This window comes from Thunnus thynnus, chromosome 5 (genome assembly GCF_963924715.1).
Source record: "Thunnus thynnus chromosome 5, fThuThy2.1, whole genome shotgun sequence".
In the NCBI taxonomy this organism is placed as follows: Eukaryota; Metazoa; Chordata; class Actinopteri; order Scombriformes; family Scombridae; genus Thunnus; species Thunnus thynnus.
Window position 1 is genome coordinate 8,690,709 of NC_089521.1, and position 25,000 is coordinate 8,715,708.

General features: G+C 40.4%; 2 protein-coding genes across 2 annotated transcripts; both read left to right on the plus strand.

The window, feature by feature from the left end:
* The first annotated feature begins 540 nt into the window (after positions 1–540).
* On the plus strand, positions 541–4,652 carry zpd (zona pellucida glycoprotein d). Its single transcript, XM_067589050.1, has 10 exons — positions 541–710; positions 894–945; positions 1,037–1,144; positions 2,156–2,364; positions 2,501–2,658; positions 3,448–3,562; positions 3,672–3,799; positions 3,899–4,082; positions 4,196–4,301; positions 4,482–4,652. Exons 1-10 carry the CDS (start codon positions 690–692, stop codon positions 4,595–4,597), a joined length of 1,197 nt encoding a protein of 398 aa, XP_067445151.1. The 5' UTR covers positions 541–689; the 3' UTR covers positions 4,598–4,652.
* Positions 4,653–5,247: 595 nt separating this feature from the next.
* mmp15a (matrix metallopeptidase 15a) lies at positions 5,248–23,805 on the plus strand. The gene is made up of 10 exons (XM_067589049.1): positions 5,248–6,165; positions 8,215–8,363; positions 9,646–9,768; positions 9,858–10,177; positions 11,234–11,395; positions 14,714–15,123; positions 15,351–15,489; positions 19,530–19,680; positions 19,854–19,969; positions 20,968–23,805. The coding sequence occupies exons 1-10, from the start codon at positions 6,040–6,042 to the stop codon at positions 21,444–21,446; spliced, it is 2,175 nt and encodes a 724-aa protein (XP_067445150.1). The 5' UTR covers positions 5,248–6,039; the 3' UTR covers positions 21,447–23,805.
* Positions 23,806–25,000: the final 1,195 nt, after the last annotated feature.

Below are 25,000 nucleotides of genomic sequence, written 5' to 3' on the forward strand. Positions count from 1 at the left end.
CAGTTCCCCAAAACATATTTGACTTCTTGAGTTGAGATATGGCACCTTGTTGAAAATTTTTACTTTGTTTTTCTTCCTCACGGGGTCCTTTTGGCTGATTGTGTAGCAGCTAGATTTAATGTGTTGAACCATACACAAATACAACATGGGCCTAATACATGAGTTAACATTGACAAATTAATTAAATATATTAGAGCTGCACTTAATCACTGATAAAATATCAGAAAACATAAAAAATCCTTTCACAATTTCCCAGAGAACAAGGTAAAGTCTTCAAATTGCTTCCAACTAACAGTCCAAAAACCCCAAATATATAATTTATAATTAAAGCAGCAAATACTCACATTTGAGAAGTTAAGATGCTGTCTGAGTTTTACAGTCATTTTTAGTTTAAGAAATATACTTCAATAGTTTTAATTGGCCAATTAATACAATTAACTGAGGGTTAATACAACACAATGAAACACAAAAATGGCAGAATGCGTCGCCCCTGTAGAGAAAGTGGTCAACATTTTTCACGTTTAAACGAGCACACAAGCAGCTCACCACTGCTACAGACGACAGGTGTTTATAATTGGAGAGCAGCAGGTGATGAGAACAGCTGCAACAGAGGAGAACATCCTGTCTGACGGCAAATATCGCGTTTAAAAAAAAAGACATTTATCATTTCTGCGCAAAATATTACAGCAATGACACTAAACGGCTTAAAGGTGAGTGTAGACAGAAGAGCATAATAGAAAAAGGAAAGTAAGCTAAATGTTTGTTTGTGTAGCTCAGGGGTGCTGCTTTTTTGTACAAGACAGGTTAACTGATAAAAATAGCCTAGCTAGAAGGTTAATAAATAATTCAACACTTTACACAGTTAAAGTGGAAATATTCATTCTTCAAACCAGCTGAGCGTGACCCTCGTGCTTCTCCTTGGCCTCACGCGCCACTGGGTTGCGGGTAAGGATGTCTGAACACACTGGTATGAAATGTCAAGTGTGGTCTGTTTTCTTGTGTTAGTAAGAGTCGTTTCATTACTGTTTCTGTGTAGGAATCTGCAGTGTGGAGCATTGCACTGACCCAGCGAGATGTGTTCTGTCTAAAGACCAGAGAAGCTGCAAATGTGCCAAAGGATATTATGCTGACCGGTGCGACAAAAGTAGGCAACGCTTCTATTTTCTCCTATGTTGTGTAATTCTTTCAAAGGTTGCCCGAAATTACTCAATTTGACACTGCAATGTCTGCAAGATAGTCACCATGACAAACTGACTCCTATTAAACTTTTAAGTATAAATACATTTCCAAAGCAGCACATTTCTTAAAGGGGTGTTTTTATCTTGTTTTTTGTTGGGTTTTTTTAAGTGGTCAAAATCAAAACAGACTGCGATATCCTAGTTTCTAGTCTATTATGGCTCAAGCTGCAAAAACATTGGATTCTAAATTTTCCATAATGCAACCACATCTTTCAAACTTTGTGCCTCCAGTTTGTAAGACTTTTTTAGTCTCCATCCCAACCCTGATGACATCATCGGGGTTATTTTTTCAGACTTTGGAGTGATCCTTGCAGAGTCACAGAGGACATACAATATATTGACCATTAATGGATTCTTACACATGTAGTTCAAAGACTTGAGGATTATGAGGATTAGTTTTGTCCATTTAACACATTCATCATATTAGTAAAGATATGGGGGGACGTAATATGCCATTTTTTTGCTGTTCTGCTGATCGACAGATCGTGGTAATGCATAAAAAAACCTCACAACATTGCGTCAGCAAAGGCAGCAAAGAAGACTTCTAGTAAACATGGATGTAAACGATGCAGGATTGAAAATTTAAAAAAAAATCGATTTTGCAAATGTTTTATGAAGAACACAGTTTATGAAGTCTTATGAAGTTTGTTTACAGTTTGTTTACTCCACAGTGCGCCTTTAAACTTAAAGCAGCTATCATCAATGCTGTTATAACAACAACAACAATCACCAGGTGGATAGAAACATCACTTTTTTCACATTACTGAATTTAAAGCCAGATAAAAACTTATAAAGTATTTTAATTGGCACCTTCATGAATTGTTTACTGTATTTTTTTTTTATGTTGGAACCAAACAAATTTCAAGTATTCAATTCCTGCAGCAAAAAAACAAAACAAAACACTTTTGTTTTCCCAGATGCACACATCAAAGTTATGTGCGACAGAGACTACATAGCAATCAGAGCCGTAGAAGATTTCTTCAAGTATCACAACGTGCCGCTGGAGTCTTTGCACTTGCCCAACAAATCATGTCGTGCTCAGAGAGAGGTCATCGACAACGTGCCGTACTACATGTCCAGGATATCTAAAGACAAATATGTGACCTGTGGAGGCAAGCCACTGGAGGTAGAACTTAACTATTATCTAAAAGGTCTACTTTCAGTGGTCAATTTCAGATTTAGTTTACAGTACACAAGTGCAAGTCAACATCACTGTTTTGGGGTTTGTTTGTTTTTTTGCTATCTTTCTTCCCCTCTTACAGAAAAACTTTACTCACATCTCATATTCCCTGAGTCTAATATCAGACCCTCAGGTTATTGGAAACATCATCAGAGATCCAGTAATAAAGATGGACTATACATGTGTCTACCCATACATCAGAAGAGTCAGCCTGCCTTTCCCAGTCGTCCCTTTCTCCAGGTAAGGAAGGAAAGAAACTTTACATCATCCTCATACTCTGGACTCTTCTGATTTATTTAATCTGTGTAGGCATTTCAGATGAAGGGAAATCCTTTATGTTAAGTACAAATTTCTGTGAAAAGAGAAATCAAATGAATTTCTTACGCACATGTGCAGATTTGAGGAGTTGTTCCAAAACAGAAAGCCATGACAACTGTCAGAAGCCAATGTGAAAACATTACAGTTGAGTCTAAAGGTGGAAACAGCAGCTTGACACACAAAAAAAATGTTCTCAACACAAGGTCCAACTTAACTAATTTGTTTCCAACGCTTTCAACCACATCTTGTGGTCTTCCTCAGCAGATGGAGATGCTTTAGTTGTTATTGTGTGACCTAAAAATGGAGTTATGATCACATAACAGATGCTAATACTTGGGAGACAACATAACAGAGAGCATCAATTGTCTGTGAACTCCAGAGCAAAAGCGTTCCCAGCGTTGACTGGGAAATGGTCAAAGGTCATCGACCAGCAGTCAGTGGACAGATGGAGAAAGACCAAAGAGGCCATTTACAGTATATCCAGCACCAGAGACGATCCTTGAACAAAGGCAGAGGTTATGATCTTCCCAAAGTATGACCACTTGTCATCACATGATAACAGAGGCAACAAGTTGGACCTTGTGTTGAGGTTTCTTTGGGGATCAAATTACTCGGTACAGGTTAACATTGCAGCTATCAATAGTGTTAATCTGAGCTCTGAGTCACTGTACAGACCTTGTACTTTCTTGACACTCCTTTGTACACAAACAGTGAGACAGTGATGCGTGTAGATGAACTTGATGCCACGATAGAGATGATGTTGTACACAGACCACACCTACAGTAAGGCCTACAGCAGCGCTCCCACCATTGAACTCAGAGACAAGGTAGGTAAACGTTCAGACAGTCACTCACCAGTTTAACCAAATATTGATCAAATTGGTGTTTGCATCATGTCGGTGATGGCTTTCAAATAATTTTAAAAAATGTATCCAGGTGTACGTGGAGGTGACGGTGACAGAGCCTGCAGATTTCTTCCTGCTTCGGGTGAATGAGTGTTGGGCCACACAGTCTCCTCAGCCGAACACTACAGAGGGATCGGTTCACACTCTGCTTCTGAATGGGTTAGACAGCTTGTCTCAGTACTGACAGTGCGTCTCCGCTTTACTTACTATGACACATACTGTATCATTCCTGTCTCTCTTTTCCATCTCTTTACCCAGGTGTGTGAACGACCAAACTGTCTCCTTCCATAACATGAGCAAGGGACAGTCGGGCCATAACGGAGAAAGCTCCACCATTCGCTACAGCTTCGACATGTTTCGCTTCACAGCAGAACCTCATGACCTGTATCTGCACTGCACTGTGCAGCTTTGTGAGCCGGACGACCACAAGTCCTGCACGCCTGTGAGCTCATCAGCATTCTGCCTACTTACCCATGAAAGGATCTGTGTCGTTTGTAGGATATATTGACTTTGCTGTTATGGCTCCAGGAAACAGTTTTTTGTTTTCTTTTACAGAACTGTAATTCCATCAGTAAGAGAGAAGCAGTGAGAGGAGACCCAGCCCAGGGCCTCCTGTCATATGGACCCATCAGAATCGAAATTCCGGACCGACCTCAATCCAGTAAGCCAGTAACTGTTTCCACATTGTGTTTCCTCTCCTCGTATGATCAGGGAGTTAACTGTGTTGGATAAATACGTTGTGATATTTGCATACATAACTCTAGATGTGATCACAATGTTTCCCACTGGATTTGATGAGGATATGTAGGTACCACTGTTATCTCTTTGGCATTTGTTTCAGGTATACTGATGACAGTGGTGTTGCCTGTAGCAGGTGTCTGGACTGTGGGCTTCTTCTTCATCATCCTCATCACCGTTGCCAAGGCTGGCAGCAGGAGGCTCGCACAAACTAAGTAACGCTGACAACAATAACTGCTGCTGTTGCAGCTTGAATAAAACTTTAAAGAGTGTTCATGTCCTCTTTTATTCCTGTCCTGATATGTGATTCCCAAAACAAGTGTTGTGTCTCAGACGGGTCAATGAGTGAGATAAGCTGCAAACTGGGCACAAATGTGACCAAAATTTAAGTTATTAATGGTGACTTCATTGTTTTCTCTGGGCTGCAAACGAATAATAACTGCACTGTAGGTCCTGGATGGAAAAGCACAGGTGCAACTCATAACATCAGTAATGACTGCTATTTGAGGCAGTGCCAGTGCTCTGGTATAGTACAACAGTTTTATTTGTCACACCTGTGTCTTGCCTGTAACAAGTCAACATGGAAGTTGTTGTCTATTTAACCTAGTTGAATTAAACATTTTACTTTGAGGGATGCATGATCCCAACTATGACAAAACCACAAGCTAATGTATGTTAAAATACACACTTTTATGTTGCTAGAGCTTATGCATAGCAACAGTGAATATTCTAAATCAAATCAGATACCTTCACACATTAACAAAACTTGCTTGTTAATGCATATACAGTATGTCTCTGGTCATGTGCACCAGCTGCTGGGATTTTACTGTAGTTTTCCTTTAAAAACAGCAGATGGCACACTGACCATCTGGCCTTCTGATCTGGATCTGGTTTATTAAGAAGGAGGGCCCTCTCCTAAGGAAAATCATTAGAAATCTTTCACCAGATCTGTTTGTTGGTGGTCTCAAACATTTGCACAACACGTTTACGTTCCGAGTGAAAAACCGGAGAGGTCCATTACTGGTGCAAAGCAGTGCGGAGAAACCTGATCGCCCGGCAGAGTTCTGCAGGATTTCGTACCCGTGTGCATTATTTTTCCAGCAAGTTTAGAAACTGTTTAACTATATGCACTTTTTAATTTTAAATCTGCTAATTAGTGTGCGCAGCCGCTTGTGTTTGCAGTGAGAGGAAGGTGACTTGTTGCAGGATTTCTTACTGTTCTGTCCGCTGCCGATCAGCCATTGTGAACGTCGGAAAGGGGCAAGGACTAGTTCATTTGCCCGCTGGCTACACTGTTTTCTGTCTGCATGAGGAAACTGCTGTGTGAACACTTGGATGAGCCATGAGGCTGATGTCCCTGGGTAAATCGGACTGCCTGCAACCAGGAATGGATTAGTATCATCTTGATTTTCGGAGGGTTTGTAAATGCGCCTTTACTGTAGTTGCGTATTAAACTTTTTCGGGGTTTCTGATCTGCCGCCTCCAAAAATGAGCAGATAGCTCACTTGTTGCGGAGCTGGTGATTTAAATGTAAGAGGAGAAGGAAAGAAGAAAACCGTCCAGCACTTTGTCCTGTATCCCTGCCTGCTGGAGGAAGCTGCACGGCTGTTTTTCTTCATCACTCCACAACTCTGTGTCCATCTGGAGACCACAGGCTGTAGATGATGAAGAAGATGGCATCCCAACAAGCCTGGACACAAATCATAATCACATCAGCCTCTTTATTCTCCCTGATGCTGTGCAGCACTGTGGCAGATGTCCCAGAAGAAGAAGGCTTCAGTGCAGAGGTACAGTATACTAGTGTCTGTCGGTCTAGGTACATATATATGGTCAAAATATTCCATTATGGTATTTTGAAGTACTTTACAATTGTGAGAATATTACAATAACATAGTATATATTTTTTGAAGAAATCTCTCTTCAATTCTGTGCACTTTATTGTACAATTATAGTTACTCATAAGCGGTTCAGTGGGTTCAAATCTTCATGTTTGTGTTGCCAAATCCTCAAAGCATCAGCTGTTGCACAGCAGGAATGTTATTTGACCTTTTGACCTTTTTCCAAATAACAACAGTACACATGAGGCACACACATGGAAAAAGGTTAAGATTATATAATGTTCAATTTTACTGAAGTCTGCAGCCCTTAATAATTATTCCATTGACAATTTATTTTAACTGTCCCTATTTAACATTTATAAGCAGTTTATACGCAGTTACAGTAACACAGTAACACACTGCAGTTAAAACTTCTCCTAGGAAGCATCTATAACTGGTGTACAAACTGATAGTGATTGATTGTCAATATTATGTATCGCAGTTGTAATCATATCAAATATTGTTATAGTTCATATCAATATGAATACTTGTTCTTCACTGTCATGTTTTTGTTGTTTTGTTCCATACTGTGTTGGGAAATACCCGGTCCTAGTCGACCAGGAGTTAAGAATTTCCTGTCAAATTTCTAATTCCAAGGTGAAGGATGAACCTACAAGCTCAACATGTCTTCAAGAATTATGAACACAATTATGAACGTTTTAAATCTCTTGTGAAGGAATTAAATGTGATTAGAGTGATGTTACACTGTACTATCAATCATTCAGTAACCGTTTATATACCGGTTACAGATGAATGGAAGTTATCAATTGTGACAAAGACATTAATAAACACTTATGTCCTGATATCTGCTTACAGCTACATTATAGTGTTTGATTAAGTGTCTGTAGAGTTCTTATGAACATCAGTGGGGAGGGTTAAAATCTTACCATTAGCCGATGCAAACCGTTATTGTAAAAGCAACAAAATTCATTGTATTGAACATCAATTAGGTTATTTTACATGTAGGTTTTGTAAATTTGCCATGTTGTGATATACTGATGTAAAAAAAACCCCATTATATTAATATTCTGATATTGATATCAGCCATGTCTCACAACCTTATAAGTGTTCTTGTTTCTTCTCTTTCATGTTCTTCGGGCACTGTGGTGAATAAACCTGCTCTGACATCAGATTAGTTGAAACTTGTTATGCTATGCAGAAACTTTACTCTCTTTATGTGTGCATGCTTAAGGGTATGTGTTGTATGTGTGGTCTGCTCGAAGCCCGTGTTTGTGCGTGAAAGTCTCATGATCCGGCTGCGTGAGAAGCCCCGCGGTGTTGTTTTCGAGTCTTTTCTTAAAGGGTAGATCTTAAAACTTGACAGAGGATCCCCCCCCCCCCCTTCCAAAAGCACAACGTTCTGTTTTCCTGGCTACGTGGCTCCACATATTTGACTGTCAGTGAACATGAAACAATTCAGGATATGTCATTAGACTGTCAGGCAGATTTGTGTGTTTATCTTTTGTACCACAGGACTGATATACAGTTTGATTACTGTGAAGTTTTTGTTTTTCTGTTTCCAGTCCTCCTCACCTCACCTCTCTTCTCCTCTCTTCTCCTCTCTTCTCCTCTCTTCTCTTCTCTTCTCCTCTCCTCTCCTCTCCTCTCCTCTCCTCTCTCTCGTCACCTCTCCTCACCTCACCTCTCCTCTCCTCTCTTCTCCTCTTTTCATCTTGGCTGTCAGTGAGGAGAAGGCGCAGGAATGAGAAAGCAGGAATGTCGTAATGTTAATGGAAGCCATCTGGTTTCTATCTCTACTTTCTTTTCTCTTTTAACTCCTCCAATGCTTTTTGCAGTCATTTAGACAGCGGCTTCTTCCTGGATTAGCATAACATTGCCTCCCTCACTACAATTGTGGCTGACATACACATGTATAAAACATGCTTTGCTCACACGTGTGCTAAGCAACATTTCTCATACCAGACTAAGTAAAACTGAATCCTCACTTTCTTCTCACAGACGTGGCTTCGTACGTTTGGCTACCTGTCCCAGGCGAGCAGGCAGATGTCCACCATGCAGTCGGCTCAGATTCTGTCCAAAGCCATCAGTGACATGCAGCGTTTCTATGGCCTGGAGGTGACCGGTGAGATGGACCCTGCCACTGTTGCGTAAGCTCTATATTGTTCTGTAGCTGTGGTTTTATTCTACAGGATGTTTGTCAAAAAAAATGGCAGAAATACCAAAAAACTTATGTGCAGTGACCACAAACTGAATCCAGAGATCTTGTGGGATGTTTAAAAGTTAAATGTCTTGTTTTTTATGTATACTATGGTATAGATGGAATGATAGATGGCCACAAGTTTCAGTTGTCCGTTGAGAAAGCAGTGTCATCAAACCTCACATTAACAACCAGGCATCCTGAACCAATTTCTTTCACAACACTGGATTTTCCCCGACGCACAATAATATTGCCACACTGTGTTGATATTACCAAAGACTGCTGAAACAGGACCAGCATTTAATAACTTTTTATGGTGGTTTACGTCACACTTACGTCACAGTTGTGTTTTGCTCATATCTCCTCTTGCTATTGATTCATTGTGTAAGGCCTTTGCTCTCACACTGTGTGTAAGGTTTATGGAAACATAACAAAGTCTTAAAGAAATAGTTTGACATTTTGAGAATAGACTTATTCACTCTCTGAGAGTTAGATTAAAAGATTGATACCACTTTCATGTCTTTATGCTAAATAAAGCTACAACTAGCAGCCAGTTAGCTGCTGTCACCGCTACTGGCCAAGAAATAGTCCAGCACCGTCTGACCCGTCTATAAAACCACAACATGTTGTTCTTACACTTATTTTGTATGGATTTAACAAACAAGATACAATGTGTTAATTAGTGAGCTTTAGAGGCACTGCTATGCAAATATGAGGCTAGCTGTTTCCCTTGGTCTGCAGTCTTTGTGCTAAGCTAATCTAGCCACCTGCTGGTTGTAGCTTTATATTTACAGTACAGACAAAAAAGTGGTATCATTCTTCTCATATAACTCTCAACACAAAAGAAAATAAGGGTTTTTCCCAAAATGTCAAACTAAAGCTTCAATATGACCAATATATGTTTTTTTCAAGGTTTAGACATTTTTACTGTTTTGCTTTCAAGAGATTAGCCCTGAAAAAAGGAATAAAACACAGTGTGAGAAGCACTGCTGCACTGGTTGAATCCTGGCTGAAGAAAATCCTTTCCAGCCTAATGAGGAGACTGAAAAAAACAAGATGAGAAATTACAGTAAAAAAAATCACAAAACCTACAACAAACAGTATAAAGGTTTATTTGATAGACTTGAGAAAAATGGCATATTGCTTCTGCACATTGAAGAATCTTTTATAGAACTTTTTATAGCTAACAGTGTTTTTAATTGTTTGTGATATGTGTATGTTTGACTGTGTAGGGCCATGCGTCGACCTCGCTGCGGCCTCCCAGACAGAAAAGCAGAGGAGATAGACGATGGAGCGAGGAAGAAACGCTATGCTCTCACTGGACAGCAGTGGGACAAGGACCACATCACCTACAGGTTTACATCATTGATTTATAGAAATAGAAAGACAATGAAATAGATTGTTTATCATACCAAGTCTAATATGCCGTCTCTTCTGGCTTCAGTATAATGAACCAGTACATCCCCTCCTCGCTGGGAGAGGAGAGGACTTATGATGCTATCCGCAAGGCCTTCGATGTGTGGAAACGAGTCACACCGCTCACCTTTGAGGAGTTACCTGCTCTACGCAGCATCAGCAACAGCAGCCAGGCAGGGCTCGCTGACATCCTGTTGTTGTTTGCCTCTGGTTACCATGGTGATATGTCCTTGTTTGATGGCGAGGGGGGGTCGCTGGCCCACGCCTACTACCCCGGGCCAGGAATAGGAGGGGATACACACTTTGATGCAGATGAGCCTTGGACACTGGACAACCAAAACCCACAAGGTTAATCTGATTTTTCTGTCTTTGTTTTTATTGTGCTTTTAACAATTAAAACGTGTAAAACACAACTCTCCACATGAGAGGCCATACAAAGTGTAAAACTTAGAATTATACATTTGAAATAAACAATATATGTCTTATAATACAAATTTACAATACACAGAAGAGTTTTTGAGTCTTACCAATAGAGAAAAATTAAACAAGAATGATTTTAAAAAGGGTAAAGAATGATACTAAATAAAATAGAATGATAAGTAAAAAGTAAATAAAAAAATGAAAAGGGCTGGATGAACCCGTGACTTTCTAACCCTAACCCATCCTAATAAGATCTAACCAGCTGATTAGCTTGTTAGCTTGTTGGCTTGTTGTTAATACATTAGCTTAATTTAATTAAGATGTTTTCCTCAGAAAGTACAAAGTAAACATCATAATGTTACACAAACAATCTTTGTAGCTTGTCATGATTTGTAATATGGTTGAGAATGTCATATTATGTGTTTCAGAAATGCTTCAAATTGTAACAGCAACATTATCAGAGAGTACAGAGATCACACAGAGGAAAAATATCTGTGGAATAATATGATGATGATGATGATGCCTCTATGATTGTCACAGGTTGGTTTTATATGGGACTTATTTCAGTGCAGCTCCAGGTCTTTTCCATTTAATCTAGTGAATGTCAAGAGCTGGAGTTGTGTGATCACTTGTGTTGGAAAGCTTTTAGGAACGTTGTGAATGAACTGTGTCCTGAGAAGTAGGCCACTGAAGCTGGCAGGAGCACAGAAGCCACAGTTGAAAGCAAATTCCTTAATTGGTTTTCAATTAGCACTGCTTCCTGTTTTCTGCAGGAGATGCTACAGTCTGTGAAAAATGAACAGCACAAACTCTATTTAAAAGTTCCTGTGTTTGAAATTTACATGTGCTTTTAAAATGAATTAATATGTATCATATTTTATGTATTATTGTAACATTCCTTTGTTGCACTTTATTTTAGACAAACATGATTTGAATTGAATATTTTTGACTAATTATTAGTCACACACTGTATGTGTCTTGCAGGTATAGATCTCTTCCTGGTTGCGGTTCATGAGCTTGGCCATGCTTTGGGTCTGGAGCACTCAGACAACCCCAGTGCCATAATGGCTCCTTTCTACCAGTGGATTCACACACATAACTTCACACTGCATGAAGATGACATCAAGGGAATACAGTACATGTATGGTGAGAAGCACACACTGTATTTATTTTTTCCTTCAACCATGCATACACAGCTATTTAAAGAAAGAAACCCTTCTGTTTGTAGCTCTGTAGCATAGTAAATCCGCTTTTCTGAACCATACATTAGGTGAAGGTTATAAATACCATGAAATAATTTATATGGACATGTTTTTTTGGCTCCCTGTCTATTTATATTTTTCACACAATTAATTTAATAATGGAGTGAAAGTATTAAGTATTTTTTCTGATGTTCTGGCATATTTATGCCCTAAAATGCATGCAAATCTCTGTTTGTCTCCCCCTCTTATACACGCATGAACACACACATAAGGATAAGTACAATGTGAGAGTACCTTGTAATGATATTAAACTGCTTGGCAATTAAAATTGCAAATGCATCTCACCCCTACATCTACAATATTATCATTGTTACACCAACAAAATATCTCTCTTTTGAGGATTTTTTTTATCATCTTCCATTCCTGACAGGGACACACAAACATCATTACCCAGTGTGCCCAGGGAGCTTATATCACACTCGTATCACAATTGTACTCTTGTCAGAGGAAGACAAGAAACCTTGTAAAGCATTGACCTTGAAGCATTGTGCATATGTGCGCGCACACACACACACCAAGTGCACACAACAGCAATGATATTCACTCAAAACAGCATGTCATGCATGCCGTTATGATGTTCTCATGCTCTCCCCACGTGAATGGATGGCATTGTTAATTGACAGATGACATCTTTGTGTGTGTTTGTGTGTGTTTGTGTGTGTGTGTGTGCGCTTGTTGGTAGAAGATAAGGAGAATGTGTGTATAAGAGTGTACTGTATGTTTGTGTTTGTTTGTTTCTATTGAAGTGGTGCTCTTATTAGAGTTGTGTTTACAGAACAAACACCGCCTTTGTTAAACTGCAGCCATGAATTTATCACAGACATCGTTTACACTGAATCATTTATGATTTCTTTTGCTTTAGACAAAAATTCACATTTTGCATTTTTAGCCACATTTTTTTACTGCCCACTGTGGTGTCCTGGTCACAATTCTGGTATCACATAACAGATCAAAAATCTAATTCAGTTTGGGAATGCTGTGTACGGTTTTAAGTTTCCCCCAGTGCACCCAAAATCTCTCCACACCCACACCATTTTGGCCTATTGATACGCCTACACTAGAGGTCTGCACCAGAGCAAACTAGAACATTGGCAGGAGGTCATCTCCTTTTCCAAACTAGATATGAAAAAATCTTGTTGGTTTTCTGCTGTAAATACTGTAAGGTAAATGTTTTGCCTGAAATTATACAGTAGCCTCCTTTACTAGACAGATTTAATGGACTGTGTTAATGAAAAGGATCTGCACACTCTAAATAGACTAACTCAGCATAAACTTCATCGGTAGAAATAAACATTTGGATTCCTTTGAAGAGGTTTTAATGCTAGAGATTGGCAGTTTCCTCCCTCTGAGCTTAGTTTTTCCTCATCAGATACTCACATTAACTTATCTGACACAGAGGCTTAACAGGAACAATCAGCAGGTTCAGCTCTTGCCCAATGCTGGAAAATTCATTACTTACTTTGTTACTTTCTGTAAATGGTAGCCAGTTATATTACAAATGCACTTGTGAAATAATGTCATTTTAAGGGTTAAAATACTTGATATTGAAATACACGCATCTGACAAAAAGGGAGAATTTACTAGGATAAAACAATATTGTAAAGGCAGAACTCTGCATTCATTATTTTACTTTACTTTAAAGCTGCACTAATGCATATTTTTGTACTATGAATGGATCAATAACTATGTGTAATGTGAAAGGAGCTGCTTGTAGTGACAATCACCAACTTTTTTTTTTGCATCTTTCAGCTCATTTTGGTTTTCAGGCCTGTAACTTTACTGTTTTGGTTCACTCTCACCACTCTTTATCATCATTATCTGCCACAGCAGGCAGCTGTTTTCATCCAAAAAAACCCACTGTAATGCTCAGCACCAAACAACAGACAGACAAAGTTAGGGACTAGCTGGTCAGCATAGTGGAGCATTTAGCAGCTCAAGAGCCAGATATTTCCCTCCCCTGAAGACCAAAAATAGAGCTGTAAGAAGAGTGACTATCTGACTTACATTTGTCAAGTGGTGAGAAAAGCGACTCTCAATTAATGCTACTGTTGCTCCGTAAAGGTTAAATACATAAACAGGCAACTTTTTGGCAATAACATAAGGTAATAATACATCAGTGTTGTTTACAGCTTGTCCTGCTGCCCCTAAAACAAACAATGGATGCAGCTTCAAGTTGCAGTAGGACTGTATTTATCCTTTAGAGAATAATGATGTGTAACATTCAACAGAACTGCCTGTCACTGCACAGGGGCTTTCAAAAGTGTTGTCCCGTTCATTGTGTGGAGTGGTAGACATATTTCCGTTCCTGGCAGCTGGTAACAGTCATTTATTTTCCTGTGATGAAAATAGCCGACTAATACAGTAGATCATTCATCAGCTACTTCAATGAACTGTTGAAGGCTGTAAAATACAGTACACTGTATAGTAAGGAATTGTTTATTATATGTCCAAGGAAAATAAAACACAATCAGACACAGATTGGAGAAAGTAACTAATGAATAGACTACATAAATTGAAAAATGTACACGTTAAGTGATCACATAAAGTAATTTGTATACTGTATACAGATTTTGCAGAGTATTGTGGTGCCCCTATCACTGCTCTAAATCACTCTAAAGCCTCAATGGAAAAAGCAGAGCCTTGGAAACAAACACAAACTTGTTTACGTTTACAGGTTGAAGATTACATTGCAGGTTAAAATGCTGAAGATGCTGAATTTCTCCACATACTGATAGCTGAGTCACTGGCCAACACGAGGCTTGATATATTCTCAGCAATGTGTTTGGCTCAGTGTAACTCAGTATGTCTTCAAGCCCCTCAGCTGTCCGTACATATTACATAACCGACTGTATCTGTGTGTTTTTCTCTCTTAGCAACCGGCAGGGCTGATTTTTCCAAAGAGCAGCACAGTCACAGTCAATCAAATGAGCTTATAGCTGCTGCACAAGATGGAAAATTACATTTTCTTTGTGTGAGGGAGTGATAGAGAGGATATTGTGAGGGAAAAGGGGCAGAGAATAAAATATGCTATTAATGTCTGATGCCACACAGACAGGCTGGTGGAATTCAGTTTATCTTGGATGGAAATTTCTTTTTGCATTTTAGATGAAAATATGAGAGATGGAAAACAAATGACCATCCTATATGTGGTCAAACGTTCCCCTTCTTATTTTAAACTCTGGCTCTGTCTTTTATCTCCCAGGTCCACCTCTCGTCACTGATGATCCACCCACTTCTCCTCCCACCCTTGATGACGATCCCGACGATGAACCCCCCACCTCCTCCTCTCCTCTGGATGATGAGCCCACCTCCTCTTCTCCCACGGACACCCCGCCTGAATCACCGAACCCGACTGATGATAGTCCGGATCCCCCAGCTTGGCCAGTACCTACCTCGCTTCCCGTCCTCCCCACCTCCACCCCCACCAATTCCCAGCCTGAGCCAGACCCTGTTACGCCGCCCGTTAGAAAAGATGTCCCCCCTCCTCCACCACCACCCCGGCCCCCTGCTCCTCCCCGGCCTCCCAAGCAGCCGGACAACCAGGCCCCCAACATCTGTGACGGGGACTTTGACACGGTGACCATGCTGAGGGGGGAGATGTTTGTTTTCAAGGTGAGAAATATAGAGTTATTGATCATATCGATACAGATGTAGTGTTAAAATCAAGCCTGCTCTGTGTGGCTTTTACAACCCCTGACCTGCACAGGAAAGGACATTTCCAAATCTATGAACTAACAGGACCTTGCCTCACATCACAACAATAGTGTCACAAGAGGGAAAGGGAATGATAAATAATTTTGGTGAAAGATAAACAGTATTTTGCTTTCTTGCTTGTGCAGGGTCGCTGGTTCTGGCGGGTGCGCAGGAACCGGGTCCTGGATAACTATCCCATGCCAATATCTGTCTTCTGGATTGGTCTGCCCAGTGACATCGACGCAGCATACGAACGCCACGATGGCAAATTTGTCTTCTTTAAAGGTATGTTACAGCCATTTAATGCCAATAAAATCTGTCATTTTGCTAAGATGGCGCCCACATGCTGAACAGACTGCGTGATGTGCTTTGTCAAAACCTTCTTGTGAGAGTATGTTTTATAGTTTAGCTGCTTGCTTAAGGGCACAACAAAAGGTAGATTAGTTTCCACAAAGTTTCACAGTTATTTCTCCCTGGGCAAAGCTGAAGCCAGCACAGAGCTGTTTAAGAGTGTGCTCTATAAACACAAAATGGGGAGTGAAACAAATCTGTGCTTTGATTTGAACTGGTCAAACTAAAAGGAACCAGCGCAAACTCAGCATTTTTTTTCCCCTAGCGCAGCCTGATTTACGAGGAGATGGTAATAATTCAGCACAGCTATAACTCTTCGTATCTGGCACACACACACAGAAAAATATTTAAAACATTAGAAGTTATTTGAAAAAGAAAATAACTCCTCTGTCCAAATGATTCACTGCTTCAACATTTTGACAATATGGCTACGAATAGAGACGGAGTATTGAGTGTATGACTGCATCGCTCAGTGTGTTACTGAGTTCACTGAGTGTCTTGAATGACGCCTGTGCGGCGTGGCAGCTGCTCTCGGCCCGTTACGACTCCAGTCCAGCTGAGCCCCAAAAGGCCTCGAGAGAGAAGTGGAGGATTGCATCAGCCTTCTCTCCACTGCACTGTTCCAGATGTGCACAGCTGCAGCACTTTCACTTTTACAATCAGGCTATGAAATGATTTGTTGTGCATTTTCAGAATTTCTGGAGCTTTTGAGCACATATTAGCCCTCATTAACTTCAGCAGAAGAGTTCTGTTAATGTTGATTTCTGTTGTTTCCATTATGTCTGCTTCTTGGTCACACATGTTTTGCATCTACTCATAACATTCTTGGATAGTATATGCATCACTACCTGCAGCAGTGTTGGCCACATGAATCCACATTGATTTACTTACTTACTTACTTATGCCTGACACCCCTCCTGGAGTATAGACTGTCGACAAGGGACCTCCAGAGTTCTCATTTATGATCTTTCTTTTCTATCTGATACTTGGTGTATCCCAGTCTCTTGATGTTTGCCTGGAGGTCCCGTCGCCAGGTGTTCTTTGGCTGGCCTCTTTTCCTCTTCCTTTGAGGGTTCCATGTCAGAGCTTGTCTGGTGGTGTTAGACACTGGTTTTCACAGTGTGTGCTAATCCATCTCCATCTTCTTCTTCCAATTTCGTCTGCTGCTGATAATTGTTGTGTCCTCATCCACAGATCGTTATCATTGATCATGTCTGGCAAGTTGATATTAAGAATTCTTCTTAGTTAGTTGTTAATAAAAGTTTTCACTTTATTGATTATGGCCTTCGTCATTCTTTAGGTCGTGGCACCATAAAGCAGCACTGATTTTGGAGTTGGAGGTTCTTATTTTTGTTTGTTGCTCTAGACTCTAGACTCTAGAGCACCAGATGTTCTTGAGCTGTAAAAAGGCTGTCCTTGCCATGCCTATTCTTGCATTGACATCTGCTTCTGTACCTCCCTCTTTGTCCATGATACTCTCCAAGTAGGTAAAGGACTGTACTTCTTCAAGCCTCCTGTCTACAAGTGCAATTAGTTCAGCACTGGTTGCATTCATCCTTATGATCTTCATCTTTCCCTTATGGATGTTAAGTCCTACTTGTGGGGAGGTAGCTGCAAATGTTGTGGTATTATCTTGCATCTGATAGTGGCTATGGGACAGCAGTACCAAGTTGTCTGCAAAGTCTAGATCATCCAGCAGTGTCCACAAAGTCCATTGTTCTTTCGTTGTTCAGTTGTTCTCATTACCCAGTCAATGGCTGGTAGAAACAAGAATGGAAATAATAGGCAACCCTTTCTGACCCCGGTCTTGATCTCAAACTGGTTGGTAAAAGTTGTAACCTGTCCTTCATGTATCACTCTACAGGTCATTCCAGCATAGCTATTTTTGATGAGGTTCACCAGCTAAATGGGCACTCCATAATATCTCAAAAGCTTCCAGAGGGTCTCCCACTGTCGAAAGCTTTTTCATGGTCGACAAAGTTGACATATAGTAAGGAACTCTAATGATTGCTTGATGATAATACAAAGGGTGGCAATCTGGTCAACACAACATAAATTCTTCCTGAATCCTGTTTGTTGGTCTCTTAGCTGTTGGTCAACTGCATCCTTTGTTCTATCCAGGATGTATCTATTGAACACTCTCTCTGGCACAGAGAGTTAGGTAATCCCTCTATGGTTGGAACAGTTACCCACGTCTCCTTTCTTAGGTAGCTTGTTAATAAAGCACCTCTTTCCAGTCCAACGGTATTGTTTCTTCTTCCCAGATCTGTCAGAAGAGCGGATACAGCAGCCCCACAGTGGTATCCAAATGTGCTTTTAATGCTTCTGCCAGGATGTCATCTGGTCCTGCTGCCTTGCTGTTCTTTAGTTTCTATACAACCTCTTTGATCTCCTCCCTACTGCGTATGTCACAGCTGATGGGGAGATCTGTTTCTGCTGGTTGGATATCTCTGGGGGATTTGGTGGTGAGGGTCTGTTAAGCAGTTCCTCCCAGTGTTCCGCCATCTATTGAGTTGACCGTCTTTGATCATAATTTTGTTACCTTCTTTATCTTTCACTTATCTTGCGGTTTGCTATACTTTCCTGACATCTTTCTGGCGGTATCATACAACTGTTGCCTCTGTCCTGTTCTTCTTTAGCTTAAGCTTCAGTCTAGCAGTTAGCAAGTGGTGGTCTGATGCTACATCTGCTCCCCTTTTTACTCTCATGTCCTGTAGTGATCCTCTGAACTTCTTGCTTATACAGATGTGATCTATTTGGTTCTCTGTGATATGATCTAGTGAGACCCATGTTGCTTTTTGGATCTTCTTATGGGGGAAGATGCTGCTTCCAATGACAAGCTTTTTCAATGCACAAATATCTATCGACATCTCTCCATTTTCACTCATTTCTCCAAGTCTGTGTGTTCCTATCACCTCTTTGTATCCAATGTTATCTTCTCCAGTCTTTGCATTAAAGTCTCCCATAAGGATGGTGACATCTTTCAGAGTATTTGCCCAGAATATTCTGAAGTCTGTTATAGAACTCATCTTTCACTTCTTCTCCACTATCATTTGTTGGTGCGTAGCACTGGATCACGCTTATCTTAATCTTCTGCTTCTTTGTTCTGAATGAAGCTTGGTCCATGGGTCTCCAATCCTATCAGTGCTCTGTGCAGATTTTGATAGCAGAAGTGCTATACCTTTTGTGTGTGGGGCATCATCCTCTTGACCTGAGCAATAGAGTAATAGAGCAATATCTCTCCACTCATCAATCGTTTCTGTCCCAGTCTTGCCGCTGATTCCCAGTAGTGTAAGGTTGTAATTTTTCATTCTGCTGCTATTTGGGTGGTTTTCCCCTCTTGGTACATGGTCTTTACGTTCCATGTTCCGAGGTGATGTTGTTCCTGGTTGAAAGAAGGGTGGTTGGACCTGAGGCTTCCAGGGCCTCCTGGCTTTCACCATGCAACGTCATAAGTCTTCGAGCTGAAAAACTTTTCTCTCCTAGGACTAAGTTCTCAACAATTAAGTTGTTGTTCAAATCTGGGCTTGGGACTGACCATGGTAGAGTTAAATTGATTAAACCTGTACACAAAACATCAATTCAGAAGCATTTAAATACAAGTGTACACCGATTAGTAAAAGCACCCATGTTACAGTGCTGCAGTGGCCTGGCAGTGGAGGTGGAAAGTGGCTTGAAGTGTGTCCGAAGGTTAGGGTTTAGGGAGAAACTGGCTGCCACACAAGGAGATCTTGGAAAATAGGTGATATGCCAACCATTTCTACTTTGCCTGTCCTTTCTGCTTTACATTAAGGGTGAGTAAACCTTATGACCTATGCCATATGTTCTCATCAACACTGTCTGTCTTTGCTTTTTCTTTGCATTTGTTTCTGTTCCTTTCCCTTGCTAATTTTCTCTCATATCCTCCTCTCCTTCCATGTGTTTAATGTGCTCATGTCTCCTTAGTGAAACATATGTTTTTTTTGTCCCTACAGATGATAGATACTGGGTGTTCAGGGAGGCTGATGTGCTTCCAGGATACCCACAGCCCTTACACGAGTATGGACAAGGAGTTCCTGCACACAGCATCGACACAGCAATCTGGTGGGAGCCCAACGGATTCACATACTTTTTCACCGGAGACAGGTATATTACTGACATGAACACATTTAAAAATAATATATTATTATTATTATTATTATATAAGAATTAGTACTTTTTGTCACCTTCTCATGACCAATTTCCATGTTTTAATGGAAAGGTTTTGTACACTGCATTCATCTTTGAACGCCTTCATACATCTTATTTTCTGTGTGTAGGTACTGGCGATACAATGAGGAGACAGGGACTACAGACCCAGACTTCCCCAAACCAATCAACAGATGGGGCAGAATCCCTCCCTCACCCAGAGGAGCCTTCCTCAGTGATGATGGCGGTAAATAATGACTTCAAATGCATTAAATACATCCTTTATTTGGAGGAAGGGAACATTAAAAGCAACTTCTGTTTACATTATGAAGACACCAAAAGCTGCGCATTGAAGTTGTGCAAGAGAACAGCATGAGTGAGGAGAGGCAAAAAGTGGAGGGAGGGAAAGAATGAAAGGTTAGAGGGGTGAAATGGGGTGTGTAAAAGATGGAGAGGGAAAAAATTACATTTGAGACCAGTAAGGCTGGGGCAGGCTGAGCAGAGAGAGAGGGAGGGAATGAGAGCTCTGGTTTGAGGGTTGGCCTGTCCTTCCTTTGGAAATTAGATTTGTGGCAGAGCTGCACTCTGTAACAGTCAGATCTCATCTCCACCCAAATTATATACACACGTATATATATATATATATATGTGTGTGTGTATATATATATATATATATATATATATATATATAGACAGAGAGAGAGAGAGAGAGAGAGAGAGAGAGAGAGAGATTGATAGATAGATATACAGAGCCACATTTACACCCAGAAATGTACCTCAATGAGATTGTTCATTGTTTGTGGTTCTTTTTGCATCTTCTTGCCAAATCTTACTGCACAAAAGCAACATATTTAATGTCTAATCATGTATTATACTTGTTAGATAAAGCCCTGGGTCTTATTAGAGAACGCCCTTGGGGCAACATGTGGAATATTGATAATGTTGACGGAAGGGAAAAGGCTAAAATGGTCCCTTAAGAAACATTCCTGTGTCTGCTTTTTGTTTGCACAAAAAACTGAACTTAGTTTTATCTTGTCAAAACAAATGTTTAAATAAATGAATAAAAGGACAAGAATTAGTGGCTAAATATGGCTTCATGTCAGACTCTGTCTGCTTATATCTACATTGATTTTTTTTTTTACATTCAATTGTGTCTTTTGTTCAAACAAATTTGATCAAATAACTGAAGGACTGAAACATTTTTTTCACATTTTAAATAATCTCTTTTATCTTTCCCTCATGCAGCTTACACATACTTCTACAAAGGCAGCAATTACTGGAGATTTGACAACCTCAAGACGGAAGCAGAAAAAGGCTACCCTCGCTCCATCCTGAAGGATTTCATGGGCTGTGTGGGGGTCCCTGACCCTCCGCCCGACACAGACTCTGAGGAGGAACCAGAAGACAAACCTGTCAACCCCTCAGACAGAGGCAAAGACAAGCACAAAGAGCCGGACAGGGGCCGGGACAAAGACACAGAACTGGAGGAAGACAAAGACTCAAAGCCTGACAGCTCAGAGGAAGAGGACGACAAAGAGGTGAACGTGGTGGTGACAGTGGCCGACAACGAATCAAAGGTCATGACCCTGATCATGGTGGCTGTTCCACTGGTGCTCATCCTGTGCATCCTCATCCTAGTCTATGCCATCCTCAGGACTGTGCAGAACAAAGAGACGCCGAGGGCCTTGGTGCACTGCAAGCGGTCGTTGCAGGACTGGGTGTGAAGAGTTAGAACTGATGGAAGCGGTATTTATCATTTATCCGGTGCAGTCGCTGGCATTAAAATACGACTCATGGCAGTGGTGGAAAGAAAGCTTCAACACAGTACTTAGTCTCAGAAAGCCGATGAGGAGTTACCTCACCATTTTGGGCCCCTTGCTTCATTGTGAGAAACTTTTATAGCTTGATGTGAAATAATGCAGGAGTTGTTAAGGTTGGAGCTGCGGTGCGTTTCTCCCTGCTGGCCTCAATTTCAGTCCTGACACAAGTTTTTCTCCTGTGCCTTCCAAATGTCTGAAAAAGTACCCCTATGTCATAAAAATCACATTTATTTCCATCACACCATTGCAAAAAAACGGTGTGTCAGCCACTTTAGGTGTACTGTAAAAGACACATGACACATTAGGAATGGCCGTTTCTATCAATTCTAATAGTGCAGATGAAGGACAGGATGGTTTATTTGTAGTGTCAATGCAGACGAAGTCAATAAAGCACATACATTATATAGAAGCAAACATACTGTACAATACATACACACGAACATGATTGCTTATAGCCATAGACAAGTCTTCCATATGTTTGACCAACCTTTACATATTTCTTTCTGTTTATAACAGAGAATTTGCACTTTTAATGTTCCTTACTCTGTTTTTTTTGTTTTTTTTGTTGTTCGTTTTGCTGAGGTTGCTCCACTGCAGACATGTGCGTGATTATTAAACACACAGACACTAGCAGGGGAAGCTCGTCCTCCGACCAGCGAAGGAATGTCAGACAGCTGTGTGCGTCCATGACCGCTCGTCTCCCACTGAGCCCATTATGTCTGCCTTCTCTCATACACACATGCACCAACACATGTCACATGATCTCACCCCCCCCCCCCCCCCGACTGCGCTCACTTGTGCATGCATGTCCACATATGCACACACACACACATAAGAGACCACTTACTTAAACAAAGGCACATATAGAGTTTTTGCACACAGACATGAGGGCTCCAGCCTCCCCTCCTCCCACAACAGCCATGATAACTGTTCAGACTGCACCACTAAAAACACAACCCCAGCGGAGGCATGTTGATATACGACTGGTGCCAGCGCCGGGATGAAATACAAGAGGGAAGTTTTATTCACTTTTAACGAGAAGAATTGAGAAATATTACTTTTTTTTTTTCTTTTTTTTTCTTTTTTTTTTTACAAATTGTAAAAAGTCAGTCTGTGAAGAGTAAAAACAAGCAGTATGTGTCTTTCTCTGCCTCACTGTATCCCCTTTTTTCATACTAAAGCTAAATAGAGTCAAATATAATTAAGTGTACAAGGGAGAAGCCTGCAGGCTAGAGAAGAATGGGGTCGAGGTCTGGTTTCCATTAAGCCCACATGTTGCTGATTTAGTAGTGTCAGGCATGAGGAAGGGGGGGGGGGGGCAGAAAAATGCAAAAGAAGGAGGAGGAATGAACGTGGTGGTGGAGAGTGAGGAGAAGGAGGAAATGAGAAAGAGAATGAGATGAGGAGGGAAAGAAAGAAACTCAGATTGAGGAGGGGATAGGGAGGCCTCTGCCAGCATTTCCTCTGCATTATTCTTTGGAAAAGGAGGAGCGAGGGGGAAAGCAGGGGGAGAACAGCGCTGGCGTTGTGCCTCCTGACCTAGATCGGCCAAAGTCCGCTCCTTCTTTTTCAACTTGTCTTGTTTTCACTCTGCTCGTTGTTGTGAGCTGAAGATGACTTCCTCTGCAACCCCCTCCTCCCTTCCTCTTCTATCTTTCTGGCCACTCCCTCTTTTCCTTTAGTTTTTCCATTCTCAGTCTTGTCTCTTTTTTTTTTTGTTTCCTTGCTGTACCTAACCCCCCTTCTGTGTTCTCATATGTATTAATCTTCTTCTCACCTCTTCTGGAAAGTAAGCTCAAACATTTTACAGATAATTAATGCACATCCTTCACATTTGCAGGATGTGATGTGTGTTTCTCCTCCCACTATCTATATGTCTGTCTGTCTTTACCTCACTTGTCTTAGTGTAAAGCAATAATTCACGTTCTACCACCAGTAACCTTTGCTTTATGTCGGTGCCTTTACATTTCACTTACTTTGCCTATCGTATGTTTCATTGTGCCTTTTTTCTGTGAATATCGGGGGGCATTTTTTTGTACTACAAATAGCATGAGGGAAAGTCTTTTTTAAATGCTTTTCTTCCCTTTTTTATTCTACTTATCATTTGTAGTTTTGTACATTTTGTTTCTGTTCTGGATTTTGAGGAGAACAGCAGTAGATTATTACGACAATGTTGATGCATGCAGGGCATGTTCTGTAAGGCCTGTGCACTCCTGTGTAGAGTACGTTAAAGATTTCACAATAAACTCACAGGTTAAAGCAACATATGTCTTCTTGTTTGTCATACTTAGTTATCAGCATCATGTTGTAGTGACCATACACCTTTAACCTGTTGTGCATGTGTCGAGTTTAAGGTCTTATTTTTGACCACAAGAGGGAGTCATTGCCTCTAAAATGTCACTCTGAGTCCTCAAAATGTTTTACTACTTAAATCACCGAACACACACACACTGATAAACTAAAGTCAACCAGGAAATGAAAGCTCATGTAAAAACTTGTCTGTGTATGTGTGCTTATACACAGATGCAGTACTAGAAGGGCGTAGTATGGATGAGTATAATTTTGGCCGATTTACTTTTTTACATTTTTACATTTTAACAACTGGAGTCACTAGTTACTACTTATCATATTAACTTATTTTACCATTTTATGATTTCATTGAACCACTTTTACCATAAAAAATGCTACACATGTACATGTGAATATCATGTGCCTAACAGAATCAACTTCATGTGGATTGTCACTGAATGTCGAATGTGACACTAACTAAAGATAACTAATAACTTCAAAAGATGTGAAATCAATAATTCACCCATAATTCTCTACATTTACAGACATGGTAGTATTCATCTATCAATTGAAGAATAGTTCAGTTCAAATTGCAAAGAAGTGCAAAGATTTATTCCCTTCACAAAAACAAATGTTTAGTGTGGATGATGGCAATGCTCATCCAGCAAGACTTTTCACTCACAACATAAGATCAGTTTATAAGATGTGATGCTCATTTATAGATTACAATACCAAACAGTATATAAAGTACTTGAAATTACACATCAACCAACTACAAGGATAATTCAATAAAATATTATAATAGAGAATACTATTTTAATCTTACATTCTTTTTTTAGATTGACAATGTAACATCTGTCCAGGGATTACAGATGATAAACAGCCCATTATTTAATTCTGGTGCATTTACAGCAGTGATTATTAATCTGCACTGTCCCTGTTAAATACGTAAGACTCTCTCTCCCTCTCTCTGTAATAATTTTTACATATTTGGTGCTCATCCTTCTGAACTTTTTTTCTTAATGTAGTACTTTTATATTGTGGTGTTACTACCTTTAATAAAGGAACGGTGCGTGTGTGTGTGTTTGCATTTGTGTGTGTTTCTCCTGCGTAATTGCCTTTGTGTGTTGTGAGTGAGTGAGAGCACCTTCCTGTGTGTCTTTATGTCA

Bases quoted from the DNA above. Each gene is read 5' to 3' on its own strand.
- zpd (XM_067589050.1), top strand. From the start codon at position 690: ATGACACTAAACGGCTTAAAG. The intron at 946-1,036 runs GTAAGGATGTCT...GTTTCTGTGTAG, and splicing joins CACGCGCCACTGGGTTGCGG to GAATCTGCAGTGTGGAGCAT. The intron at 1,145-2,155 runs GTAGGCAACGCT...TTGTTTTCCCAG, and splicing joins TGCTGACCGGTGCGACAAAA to ATGCACACATCAAAGTTATG.
- mmp15a (XM_067589049.1), top strand. From the start codon at position 6,040: ATGATGAAGAAGATGGCATCCCAACAAGCCTGGACACAAATCATAATC. The intron at 8,364-9,645 runs GTAAGCTCTATA...TTGACTGTGTAG, and splicing joins ATGGACCCTGCCACTGTTGC to GGCCATGCGTCGACCTCGCT. The intron at 11,396-14,713 runs GTGAGAAGCACA...TTTATCTCCCAG, and splicing joins GGGAATACAGTACATGTATG to GTCCACCTCTCGTCACTGAT.